Source organism: Anser brachyrhynchus (assembly GCF_964034855.1).
Source record: "Anser brachyrhynchus genome assembly, chromosome: 1".
NCBI lineage: Eukaryota > Metazoa > Chordata > Aves > Anseriformes > Anatidae > Anser > Anser brachyrhynchus.
This window is the reverse complement of record NC_137694.1, coordinates 15,697,923-15,710,147: the sequence shown is the minus strand read 5'-3', so window position 1 is coordinate 15,710,147 and position 12,225 is coordinate 15,697,923. Positions and strand designations below refer to the sequence as shown.

General features: G+C 50.7%; 1 protein-coding gene across 4 annotated transcripts in view; it reads left to right on the top strand.

Moving 5' to 3' along the window:
* LAMB1 (laminin subunit beta 1) overlaps nucleotides 1–12,225 on the top strand; it is a 42,085-nt gene that overhangs the window by 8,698 nt on the left and 21,162 nt on the right. For all 4 annotated transcript variants that reach the window (XM_080561463.1, XM_080561464.1, XM_080561465.1 and 1 more), the window contains exons 9-22: nucleotides 930–1,050; nucleotides 1,247–1,435; nucleotides 1,798–1,977; nucleotides 2,390–2,502; nucleotides 3,436–3,515; nucleotides 5,336–5,471; nucleotides 7,845–8,003; nucleotides 8,641–8,768; nucleotides 9,300–9,423; nucleotides 9,915–10,119; nucleotides 10,272–10,415; nucleotides 10,505–10,736; nucleotides 11,146–11,309; nucleotides 11,439–11,663. In XM_080561463.1, the coding sequence (XP_080417589.1) occupies nucleotides 930–1,050; nucleotides 1,247–1,435; nucleotides 1,798–1,977; nucleotides 2,390–2,502; nucleotides 3,436–3,515; nucleotides 5,336–5,471; nucleotides 7,845–8,003; nucleotides 8,641–8,768; nucleotides 9,300–9,423; nucleotides 9,915–10,119; nucleotides 10,272–10,415; nucleotides 10,505–10,736; nucleotides 11,146–11,309; nucleotides 11,439–11,663 (2,200 nt within the window). The remainder of the gene's footprint in view (nucleotides 1–929; nucleotides 1,051–1,246; nucleotides 1,436–1,797; nucleotides 1,978–2,389; nucleotides 2,503–3,435; nucleotides 3,516–5,335; nucleotides 5,472–7,844; nucleotides 8,004–8,640; nucleotides 8,769–9,299; nucleotides 9,424–9,914; nucleotides 10,120–10,271; nucleotides 10,416–10,504; nucleotides 10,737–11,145; nucleotides 11,310–11,438; nucleotides 11,664–12,225) is intronic.

Below are 12,225 nucleotides of genomic sequence, written 5' to 3'. Positions count from 1 at the left end.
AAACAAAATCTGCGTTTGTATCAGTCCTTATCTGCTGAGAAGTGGGGGCTATCAGTCTGTATAGTTGTAGCCCTGATCAGTTAACCGGAGGCTCTGGAGGAAAATCCTGCTGCCTACCTTGCATGCTGCTGTGTGAGTGCCCCATCCCTTCTGGCTTGTGGGTTTGCCCTTGATTTTTGCCTGACGAACGGTAATAGCAGCCCTGTTAATGAGTGAGTTATTAACTGCATGGAAGTGCAGAGGCATAGGGGGAGGTTGTGTGGGTTGCCCCAGGGGCCGCAGGATGCAGGTACGCTCCATTGCTCCGAGCTTTCTCCCAAGGTCTCCTCCACCTGACCGGCAGCAAGACCAGGTTTGCCTCTGAAATTGTGGGTCAGGTGCTGGTAGTCCCCGTCACCAAGGGCAGTGGCTGTCACACAGTCACTGTTTGCCTGTTCAGTGCTTGTGTGTTGAAGGCAAACTTGGGCTGATGGATAAAACCCATCCAGACTGTGGTGGTCTCTGCTCTTGGCTTCGAGAACGAAGGCAGGGTGACAGTAGGCCAGAATTGACGTGCTGATTTAACAAGATGCGTGTTAACATCTAATTAACAGGTAATAAACAGCTAATTCTTATCTTTAAGACACTTCTGCGATTATTTAGGTGCAACTGTGCTGTCCTTGTTTGTGTCTGAAAGCATTTTTCATGCGTTTGTTCTGGAAAGGAAAGAAGGACAAGTTTGCATGAGGACATTCTTACCTAGGCAGGCAAGGGGTGCTCCTGTGGCCCTTTGTCCTCTTATGTGCATTAAAGTCCCCAAAAGTATATCTGTTATGTACTGGCTGTAGTTTGAATGAACTGAAGCAGCGTGTTTGTATTTTTTTCCCATCATCTTAAATAACCAACTATATTCCTCTCATTTTTTTATATATATATGTTTTTAATGACAGGTCCACGGGCACTGCATGTGCAGACATAATACCAAAGGCTTAAACTGTGAGCAGTGTTTGGATTTCTACCACGACTTACCCTGGCGACCTGCCGAAGGCCGCAATACTAACGCATGCAAAAGTGAGTTTGGATAAAATGCAGGTCTGAAGTCTGCTATTTCTTGCTTTTAGAGCATTAACGTGTTTTTGAATGAGTGGGTTGTGGGATTTGTGACCATCCATGAAGTTCTGCATGTTCTTCAGCAGACTTTGGCATGCCTTTTCTGCAGGCTCGCGTCTCCCCTGAGGCTAAACGGTGCTTTTTGTCATTGTCACAGGGTGCAATTGCAACGGCCACTCCACCCAGTGCCACTTCGACATGGCCGTGTACATGGCCACGGGGAACACCAGCGGGGGGGTTTGTGACGACTGCCAGCACAACACCGTGGGACGCAACTGCGAGCAGTGCAAGCCCTTCTACTTCCAGCACCCCGAGAGGGACCTGCGGGACCCGGACGTCTGCGAGCGTAAGTGCAGCCCCACTCCTGGCTGGAGTCGTGGTGCCTGGGTTGTCATCCCTAGGGCTTGCTCTGGAGGATTTAGGATTTACCATAGCTTCTGCTCTCTTCTCCACCCCTTCTTTCGTCCCGAAGATCCTGGAGAGGAGGTGGTTATCTTGGAGGTCTTGAGTGAGGCTGGCTGGGTTTTGTTTTCTCTTCAAAAATCTGGAAATGCATTTGGCCGCTACATGTACAACCCATGTCATGTCTAATCCTTGTGGTAATGGTGCCTGCTCTCTACGCAGCAGGCGAGCTTAAATAATTCAGTGTGAGACTTGGCCTTTTCTGTTGCGGCAGTCAATAAAATGTGCCCAATGCTTCCTTCTTAGCCTGTAACTGTGACCCAGCTGGCTCCCAGAATGGTGGCATATGTGATCGCTACACCGATTTCTCTACTGGCCTCATTGCTGGACAGTGCCGTTGTAAATTATTTGTCGAAGGGGAGCGTTGCGACCTCTGCAAAGAAGGTTTCTATGGTCTGAGTGCCGATGACCCAGCGGGCTGTCAGTGTGAGTAAAAACATATGTTCCTTTCTGTGGGATCAAAAGCTCTTTGAGGAGCTGCTAGTGCTGGGAGAGCTTGGTTTCTGGGGTGGTTTTTCTTTTCCTTTCTTTCATGTTTTGCTAAAGGAAAAACATTCTTGTAGATTTGCTGCAGCTTGGAGTCCACCCTCCACTAAAACTCAGCTCCCCAGCTGATCCTGGGGAATACACGCAGTGGAAATAGCGGAACCCTCCGTGTTTGTTTTTAAGCCTCTAAGCCAGGGAAGTTTTACTGGGATGGGCGGTGGGCAAACTGTGCAATTAATCTCTGACCTGGGAAATGAGAGGAAGCTTAAATATAAATATTTAAATGGGATGCTGTCTAAAAGGTAACCAAAGTCCTGTGTTTTTACCTGCCTATTTGTATTTCCCCATCTAGCTTGTGCATGTAATCCTCTGGGTACCCATCCCGGAGGGAATCCTTGTGATTCAGAGACAGGAAACTGCTATTGTAAGCGCCTGGTGACAGGAAAGCAGTGCAGTCAGTGCCTGGTAAGTAGATTACGGTAAGAATAATTAGAAGATGCTGGTGTGAGGGATGTTGGTATGCGGAAAGCAGGGAGCAAGGTGCTGGCCTCAATCTGCACTCGCCTGCAGGCAGGATCCTGAGGTCCAGGCTGCAGCGGGCACCTCGGGGTGTGAGGAGCCATGGAGCACGCTGTGTTACGGATGGGGAGCTGGGATGTGTGCTAGGGGAGAGTCAAGGCAGGTGAGAGCATCTGGAAATTAATTGCAGTGCGTGTAAGGAGTAAGACGTTAGGGCACCTATTGCAGTTGCTCTGTGAAAAGGAGATCTAGGGCAGTTCTGCGAGAGCCCTTTTGATGCAAAAGACAAAAAGGTCTGAGAAGAAGTGCTAACAAAAAAAAAGATTTTTTATGCTGGCCATTTTTCAGGCAGGGATTAATTCCTACACATACATTTCCATACATTGTTTACATGTGCTGGAGTGTTACAGAAACAGCCTGTCAAATAAAGGGATGTGTTTGTATAAACATTGACAGGCTCTCTTATCTGACAGTAAACTATACGGTAAAGCTAAACAAGGCTGTCTGTCTGCTGAGCCAGCTGTAGAGGAACAGCCCTGCACAGGCAGAGCCCAACTCAAACCCCACCAGCCCACATGCTGCTCTTCGCTCAGGCACAGTGTGCTGGGCTGTCGTTTTCCCAGCCCTTTTGTGGGTCAGGAGCCCACATCCGAAGTAAATGGTGCAATAAGGGTGAAGCCAAAGAGCTGGAGTCCTCTGGAAGCTGTATTTTAAAGCTGGGTGGAAAAGGGGTTTATTTCTCAAGCTCCTGAACCAGTCGGAAGAATGGAGGAGAGCTCGACAAGGGGGACAGCCTGGAGTGGCTTATATTGAGTATTGTGAAATGACACTGTGCTTTTGGGGTGGATGGGGTTAAATCGGTGATGTCTCCTCCTGCAGCCGGAGCACTGGGGCCTGAGCAATGACATGGATGGATGTCGGCCCTGCGACTGCGACCAGGGGGGAGCACTGCACAACAAGTGAGTCCCAGCTCAGTTCCTCTCCTGCAATCATTCACCTCAGCAAGTTTCGCTTCGTTTGCCATCACAACACCTTAGTGTTTTCTGGAGGGCAGCATTCGGGATTTTCTGCTCTGACATGCAGAAAGTGGCACATCTTGATTGCTGCAAGGGGCGATAGAGGCGTCTGCATTTCTTCTGTGCTGAGCCTGCTCTTGGTTTTCTCCCCCAATGGCCCTTTAGCCAGTCTGTCTGTCTGTCTGGAGGGAAATGTGTTAGCAGTGCAGTACTGCTGCATTGCCCCTGCGGTGCTGCAGGGGGTTGGATGTGGGTCTGCAAGTGCCCGCTGGGGAAGGGGAAGTTGTTCAGACAGAAACCTAGCTTTTGAAGATGCATCCATTGGTAAGAGTATGGAAAGTCCTGCCTTAAATGTCCAGACAGGCATTTTGGGTAGCCAGACCACTCCTCCCATCAGAGAAGTTTCCCCTGCATTGGGTTCATGGCTTTTCAAGAGCAGCACATTCCTTTGTCCTCTTTTCTTCTTCCTTCCCTCCACAGACCCTTTGAAATGTCTCAGTTTTGTCTGAAACCACAGCAGTTTCCCGGGGGGATGGATTAATGCCACGTTCCCTGGTTTGCTCTCTACCGTTTCTTGGTTGCCACCGCCTGGCTCCCGCCCAGGGTGTGGGATGCAGCACCTGGGGCAGCCACACCTCGCCCCAAATTCATCCCCACGCAAACCGCAGAGGTTGCAGCCTCGGCGTCCCCGGAGGGGAAATTTCCCAGCTCCCCTCCTGGGGCAGCTGGGGCACTTTAGCACCTAAAAGCAGACGCTGAAGTGAATCTCCATAATTTCAAAAGTTTTTTGGGTAAAAATTACTTTTAGACGAGGCTTAAAAAGTCTGCAGATTTTCAAGGAAACTCAGAGGGTTGTGATTTTAGAAAAGATTTCTGCATTAAATTTAAAATTTAGGGAAAGCAACATCTTTTGGTGGACTAAGAAACCCTCCCATGAGAAAGTGTAAGCAGGTCTCTTCAAAAATAAAACCTACCCACGCATTCTTCATAATGCAGGGTGGCCTGTTCGGGGACAATAAAAATGTGGAAAGGCAGTCTGGGGATAAAGCTACACTGAGAAAATAAAATGGCTTGTTACGAAGGAGGTGGATCTGTCCATGCCACTGTGGACAGACCTTCGCTGTCCCACGTCTTTGGCTGTGCCCATCCCAGCGTGAAGGAGCTGGGCACGGTCTGGGCTGGTAGTGCCGTGCCGAGCTACCTCGGGCAACCTCCTGGGATGTGCTCTGCCGTGTACCAGAGCAGCCTGGCATCCCGGGGCGTGCAGGGTCGTGCATGTTCTTGCTCTGCACAAGCCCAGACGAGCAGATCAGCTGCTTGCCTGGCTTGCACGCCTGGAGCCAAAGGACAGACGTGCCTCTTGGCTCTGGATGACTGTAAAAGCAAGTGAAGTTCTCCCAGGACTGCTGTGTGGCCCCGAGGAACTTCTTGCATCTGTAGCATTCGGTCCTCTCGCCATCCAGACAGGGGAAACCACGCAGGCCGTCTGTTGGAAATGGTCCCTGGCCCGTGCTCGCTCCGAGGCCGTGCCTGGGCGCTGCTTGGGGGAACGCCAGCTGGGCTGAGCCCTGACGTCTTGACAGCACCGATGAGCCAGCTGTAGAGCTTGGGATCAGGTCCTAGTACCACCTCCTGTCTAGATGCTTCTGCATCCAGGAGCACTTCTCCTCTGGTGCCACTTAAAATGTAAAACCTGGGGGTAGCTCTAGCAGTGTCTTGTCAGAGCCAAGCAGCGCTGTACATTCACCGTTCTTCCATTTTAGCTGCTCGAGTGAATCTGGCCAGTGTGAGTGCCGGCCCCACATGTTTGGACGTCAGTGCAATCAAGTAGAGCCTGGCTATTACTTCATCTCGCTCGACCATTACATCTACGAGGCAGAGGAAGCCAACTTGGGTCCCGTGAGTAGCGGTTTGAGCTTGCCGCTCTGTGGGAAAGCTCTGTTGTGCCATTTGGGTGTTGGAAAGAGGCTGTTTTATGACTTGAGTGTTGTGCAAAGACAATGTGGAAAAATGCCAGACTGAATTCTATGAGAACACTGCCCATCTGTAGCTGTTCAGTCTTAGTATCAATAAATAATGTAGTAATTTAGGGGAGGAAACTTTCCTTTTTTAATAAGTTTAGAATCGCAGAATATCCCGAGTTGAAAGGGGCCCTTAAGGATCATCGAGTCAAGTTTCTTTGATCATGACCATACAGTTTGTTTCATATCTGCATCCCTTCTTTACCCACTGCATATACACCCACTTCTCTTCTCCCTCTTATCCCACGTGTGGTGGGACACCAACGCTGCCTCTTCCCTTCAGTGCCACTGACTGGGAGGGAGCAGCGCACACATCTAAACGTTGCTGTGCGGTTTAGGGTTTCTGTATATCAGTGGCATTTCTTTTATTAATGACCAAGTACGTGGTTAATCATGCAAAAAACTGATTTGTAAGTGAGGTTCCCTCCAGTTTGTTTTGCCCGCTGGCATGGTACATCGGGGTCTCTGGCTTTTTCCTATCCCCAAGCACACAGCCTTGCTTTTAATTCATTAAAAGAAGCTGGGTGATTACATCAATTATTCTTGCCTCCAGCAAGGAGACAAGGAGATGAGATAATGGTTTCTCTGAAGCAGCAGATCGCTGTCTGCCTGTAATTGGGGCACTAATTCCTAATTTATTTGTTTCAGGCAGAGTGCGGTCACTTTGCCGTTTCAGCCAAGACAGAGCAGTTTGGCTGTCAGATAGCAGTGCAGGGCTCAACTTGGACTGCAGCAAGGGCACTTGAGCTGGCAGGCGATTTTGGGTGAATTTGTGTCTGCCCAAGTGGAAGGGCAGTGCCAGGGGCTCGTGGTGCTCAGGGATGAGGGGCTCAGCTGAAAACTTGCCTTGCCAAGCAGAGGGGAAAGCGTGCCCCTATTTGTCTTTTGAAACCATCAGAACAAACCATTTGAAACAGTGCCAGTATTGGGGAAAAAAACCACTTTCTTCTTAATCTGGTGGCAGAATAAGACCTGAATTTCCAGGCAGAGACCCAACATGAGACAAAATGAAATGGCATGGAGTTACAGGGGTTTTCAGATGGTGCCAAGTCCCGGTGCACAATCCCCGCACGCTCTCACTCATGTCCTGCCTGCGATCCTTTCTGGGAGCTCCAACCCTTTGTCCAAAGCCAAAGGGTAATAATTTATAGCCTGGCTCTCTTCAAAGAGTGTGAGAATACATGAAGGGACATCCTGGAGTGATAGACGTATTGACATTTCCTTACATTTTATCCCTTTCTACTGAAGCAGCTTCCGTAGGAATGCACAGGATGTTGTTTTATAGCGAGAACTATTTGTGGATGCAGATAGATTTGAAACGGGAAGTTTGGGCATCACAGATCGCCATTTTCTGTTGCCTTTTTCCTCTTTTTTTGCCTTATATAAAGAGTAACAGATAAAAACCTGATGTCTCAGACTGAAAGGAATGGCCAGTATGAGTCTGGGTGTTTAATGGGTAACGATAATTAGGGTCTCTGTTATTCAGTGACACCCTCCCCATGGTAGCTGCCGTCTGCTCCTTAAATGTTATTCCAAGCAGTGGTTTGCCTTGGCCTGGCCCGATGTAATCAGGAAGCAGTTAGCACTCAGCTCGGGCAGTTAGCGGAGCAGTTCGGTGCCACTGCAGTAAATCCTCCTGCTACAAACGTGATGTGTGAGTTATTATGACAGAGCGGTTATATCCTGCACTGGCACAAATCATGCATCTCTTCAGGGTGAACTAGATGGCATGGATGGTCAATGAGTAACTCACAGCAAGTTTTTAAATTTAATTGCCCACCGCAACAGAGAAGTGGATGAAGAACCGTGCAGTATCATCGAACCTGTCTTTCTCTTAGTGTACTGTTACATGGAAGGTGTCTGTGCCGTGGCCTCAGAGAGTGGTGAGGCCCTGGCACAGGCTGCCCAGAGAAGCTGTGGCTGCCCCATCCCTGGAGGTGTTCAAGGCCAGGCTGGATGGGGCTTTGGGCAGCCTGGTCTGGTGGGAGGTGTCCCTGCCCATGGCCGTGGGTTGGAACTGGGTGATCTTTAGGGTTCCTTCCAATCCAAACCGTTCTGCGATTCTAACTGGAAAGGCAACAGTGTGCATGCATGTGTGTTTAAAAGAGAGAACTTGTATTCTCTGTGACACAAATGATGTATGTGGCGATCCAGAAATGATCCATCAACAGAGCTCGTCAGCCCACATATTCCGGTGGGGCTCACAAATTCAGCGTATTGGTATTAAAATCTCTGTTCCCTGTTTCCGTAGGGAGTAAACATAATAGAGCGCCAGTACACGCAGGACCGCACACCGTCATGGACAGGCATAGGATTTGTGAGGGTCCCTGAGGGGGCGTACCTGGAGTTCTACATCAACAATATCCCCTACTCCATGGAGTACGACATTGTGGTCCGCTACGAGCCACAGGTAGGTCTGGGGGTGCGCGTGTCACTGCCCTGTGCACGACTGGTGGGAGACGAGGGTTTCCTGGAGGAATCAGGACTCAAAGACAAGGACAGGAGCTTTTATTTTTTTTATTATCCCCAATGTTATTTGCTTTACAGTTTTATTCAGTACCATTGTAGCATGCTGCAGCACCTGTTTAATAAGTAAATTAAAAAGTGACAAGTCCCTTCAAGACCGATTAGAATATGAATTTGATATCAGCCAGACAGGTTTGTAATGGGTAGAAATGCTGTTACACACCTTAGGAGACACATTGCCCATCTTGGATGTTGAACGTCTTCAGCCAAAAGTTTGTGAGCAGTCATTTTTGGCTGTGGGTGATTCATAGTGGGGAGGGCAAGAGAAATATCCACCGTAAAAGACATTCCTTACCTAGAGCTTGGCAGCAATTGACTGCAATGAAATGCTGACTTGGGTCTGGTAAGCAGAGGTGGTGGGAGAGGAGGTTGCCAAAACCCCTGCTGATGCCATGTTGCGGATGGGGATGCCAACTGCCTGCACCTAGTCATCTATTTTTGGGCTGGAGGATGGTTGGAGCACTTGGCTCTCCCCGAGCTTACAGCCCTTGCTCGATGCTGACCAGCCTTTTTCTCTCCAGTTGCCAGATCAGTGGGAAAAAGCAGTGATCACTGTGTCGCGCCCAGGCAAGATTCCCACGGGTAGCCGATGTGGCAACACGGTTCCTGATGATGATAATCAGGTCGTCTCGCTGCCTCCCGGCTCCAGGTGTGTATAACAGGACGGGACAGAAAGAGAAAACCTTTTAGGAAAGAAGAATGGTGAATTCACCAAAAGCAGGCATCTGTGAGGCACCCAAACCTGTAGTTTTGAATGAATGTGCCAAAGCAGTTTCAGTCCAGCTGAAAGAGAATCGTCATGTTTTCAGTTTGCTGTGGCCCCTATGAAAATTAATGAAATTTAATTTCCAACAGGTTATAAAAAAATCTATGTAGTACTGTGTCTGTAGTCTCAAAGCTTTTAAGTTTATTCCTGTTGTCTGACTTTTGTTCACTGACTACAGGGGGAAAAACAGTGTTTGCACAGCCCGTGAGCGAACATCGCCGTTACTCTTTACCTTGCCGATAAGCTTTTCCGGCTCTGACTCACGCAAGTCTCTGAAGCGCCTCTTTGCATCGTAGCTTTTGTTCTGCCCATTCTTGGCTGCTCTCTGCTATCTCAATTGCTTTATAGGGCTACCTGAAATGCCTGACGGTGCTGGGCATTTGAAGTGAGGCATATTTCCTGTTCCCAATCCAGATATGTCGTTCTCCCACGGCCAGTCTGCTTTGAGAAGGGGCTGAATTACACCATCCGCCTGGAGCTGTCCCAGTACTCCTCGGTGGACACCGAGATGGAGAGCCCGTACACGCTTATTGACTCTGTGAGCAGAAATTACCTCAGGGGTGCTCTGGTGGACAATTGTTTTTAAAATACTGAAAATTTGCATCTTTTCTGGGATGGGTGTGTGCCTCACGAAGTTGTTGCTTAGGGCTCAATCCAGATCTTAACTGAATGGTTTAAGGCGGGGTAGATTTCTTCAGGCTCAAAGTTGGTTTTCTGCTAAGAGGCTTTTGCTGTCTTTCACAGGACTGTAGATAGTTGCACAGAGTTGGATGTTTGCAGCGCAATGTATGTTGTGAATATCAAACTGGTTCTTTTGAACTGATAGAGTTTGGTAAGAATTTGTTAGATACCAGAACTACGCCACAGAAAAGTACAAAAATTCTGTCACTTTCCTTCTAAATTTGGTCTGGCTCTTTGGTTTTTGGCCTAAGAAAGATGATAGGAATTGAGATAGTAGTGAATTTTCACAGTTTTAATGGAGGCTATTTATAAATAGTGACACGTGGCCATTGTAAAATTGTTTTATAGCTCGTTCTCATGCCGTACTGCAAATCACTGGACATATTCACAGTGGGAGGCTCAGGCGAAGACGTGGTCACAAACAGCGCTTGGGAAACTTTCCAAAGATACCGGTGCCTGGAAAACAGCAGGAGCGTTGTGAAAACCCCGATGACGGATGTCTGCAAGAACATCATATTCAGCATTTCTGCGCTATTACACGAGACCGCCTTGTGTACGTAACTACCTGCTTGTAGAGGAAACCATACCTGGAAGCCTGATGGTGCTTCCAGGTTTGCATGGGGAGCGCGTGAGCATGGGATGAGCCATGGGGTGCGTGTCCCGCACAGCAATGCTCACTGCTCCCTAATGCTTCTCTCTTCCTAGCCTGCCAGTGTGACCCCCAGGGCTCTCTGAGCTCGGTGTGCGACCCCAGCGGAGGACAGTGCCAGTGTCGGCCCAACGTGGTGGGAAGGCAGTGTGACAGATGTGCCCCCGGCACCTTCGGGTTTGGGCCGAGCGGATGCCGGTGTACGTGAGACCCCATGCTCTGGGGTGGGCTGCCGACGGGGCTGGGCTCTGAGCACCAAAACGCAGCCCCTTTCCTCCTCTCCTTGCAGCTTGTGAGTGCCACGTCCGAGGTTCGTACAACGCCTTCTGCGACGCGGAGACGGGCCAGTGCCACTGCTTCCCCGGCGTGTACGGGCGACAGTGCGACCGCTGCCTGCCCGGCTTCTGGGGCTTCCCCAGCTGCCAGCCCTGCCACTGCAATGGCCACGCTGACGACTGCAGCCCCTACACCGGGGAGTGCCTGCACTGCCGGGACCACACGGCAGGCCACAACTGCGAGAGGTATTTGTAACAGCGCTCCTTGGATGGCCCGTTGCGGCAGTCACAGCCAGCGGGGCCTTTGCTGTGAAATGTAGGATATATGGAGGGAGGCAAGTCTGTGTGCCCTGGGAGCCAGGGAGTGGGGACCACGCTGCCCGTGGCTTCCCATCTCCCAGCAGAGAGCACGTTGTGGGACCCCAAGGCTTTCCCCATTGAAAGCCTCCTGAGAGAAGCATCTGCCTTGGGTCTCCAACTCTTAGGCTGGAGTGAGGCAAATTTTCTCCACTGGCACAGCTGCTCGGAGCTTGGGTGGCACGGGAGAGCTGCAGGGGTCTATCTGCCCTTGGGTTCTTCACCCTCCTGCCATGGTTGAAAATATGAATGTGTGTGTCTGCCTGCGGTCCCCTGCATGCTGTACTCCACTGCGCAGGTGCGAGGCCGGCTACTACGGAGACCCCGTGCTGGGCTCGGGTGACCACTGCCGCCCCTGCCCTTGCCCTGACGGCCCTGAGAGTGGACGCCAGTTTGCCAGCGGCTGTTACCAGGATCCGGTCACTCTGCAAGTCATGTGTGTCTGTAGCACAGGATATATAGGTACTGCCTCTGCTTTGAGTGCGATCCGATTAATCCCCCCCCAGTTAACGGCCCTTATTGTCTCGTGTTGCCATTTACGGGGCTGTGAGCCGTGCTGGTAATTCCTGCCGTGCCTGCTTGTTCAAACAGGCAGTCGATGTGATGAATGTGCGTCTGGCTTCTTCGGCAGCCCCGACGAGGTCGGTGGCGCCTGCCAGCCCTGCCAGTGCAACAACAACATCGACACCACTGACCCGGAGGCCTGCGACAAGAGGACGGGGACGTGCGTTAAGTGCCTGTACCACACGGAGGGCGAAAACTGCCAGCTCTGCAAGGAGGGCTACTATGGGAGTGCGCTGCAGCAGGACTGCAGAAGTGAGTGGGGAGATGTGTCCGTGTCCCCCATTTGGCCACCCACCATGAGGCAGGGCGGCAGCGGCCACCATAGCTCTTTATAATTGACCTGGGACCATTTGGGGTAGTGGGGAATTCGAATTACCTCCAGCTGGGCTTGTGTGCAGCTGCCCTGCCGCTCAGTGGGGCTGCTGGAAGGCAGGGGAGCCCTTTGCCTCCTGCGGGGAGGGATGGGGCAGTATTTGCATGTGCTGAAAGGATGAGGCTTCGGGTTAGAGAAGGGTTTCTTGCCCTCTTGTTAGTGTTCTTTGTTTCCCTCTTATCTGGAGATCACCCATGGCAGGGTGAGGATTTGCCTTTTGTTGACATAAAAGTTCCTGCAGATGTGGCTTAGCAGCAGGAGCTGAGTCCTGCCCCTGAGGCAGACTCCTCTCCCTCGGTGGCCTGATGCAGCCCTCCCTGCTCCCCTCCACAACAGGAGCCCGGTGGGGACATTTTGCTGCTGCTCCCCATCCAGTGCAGCAAAAGGGTTGCAGGGCAAGGAAGCTGAGTCCTGCTCTGCTTTGCACATCACCACTCTGAG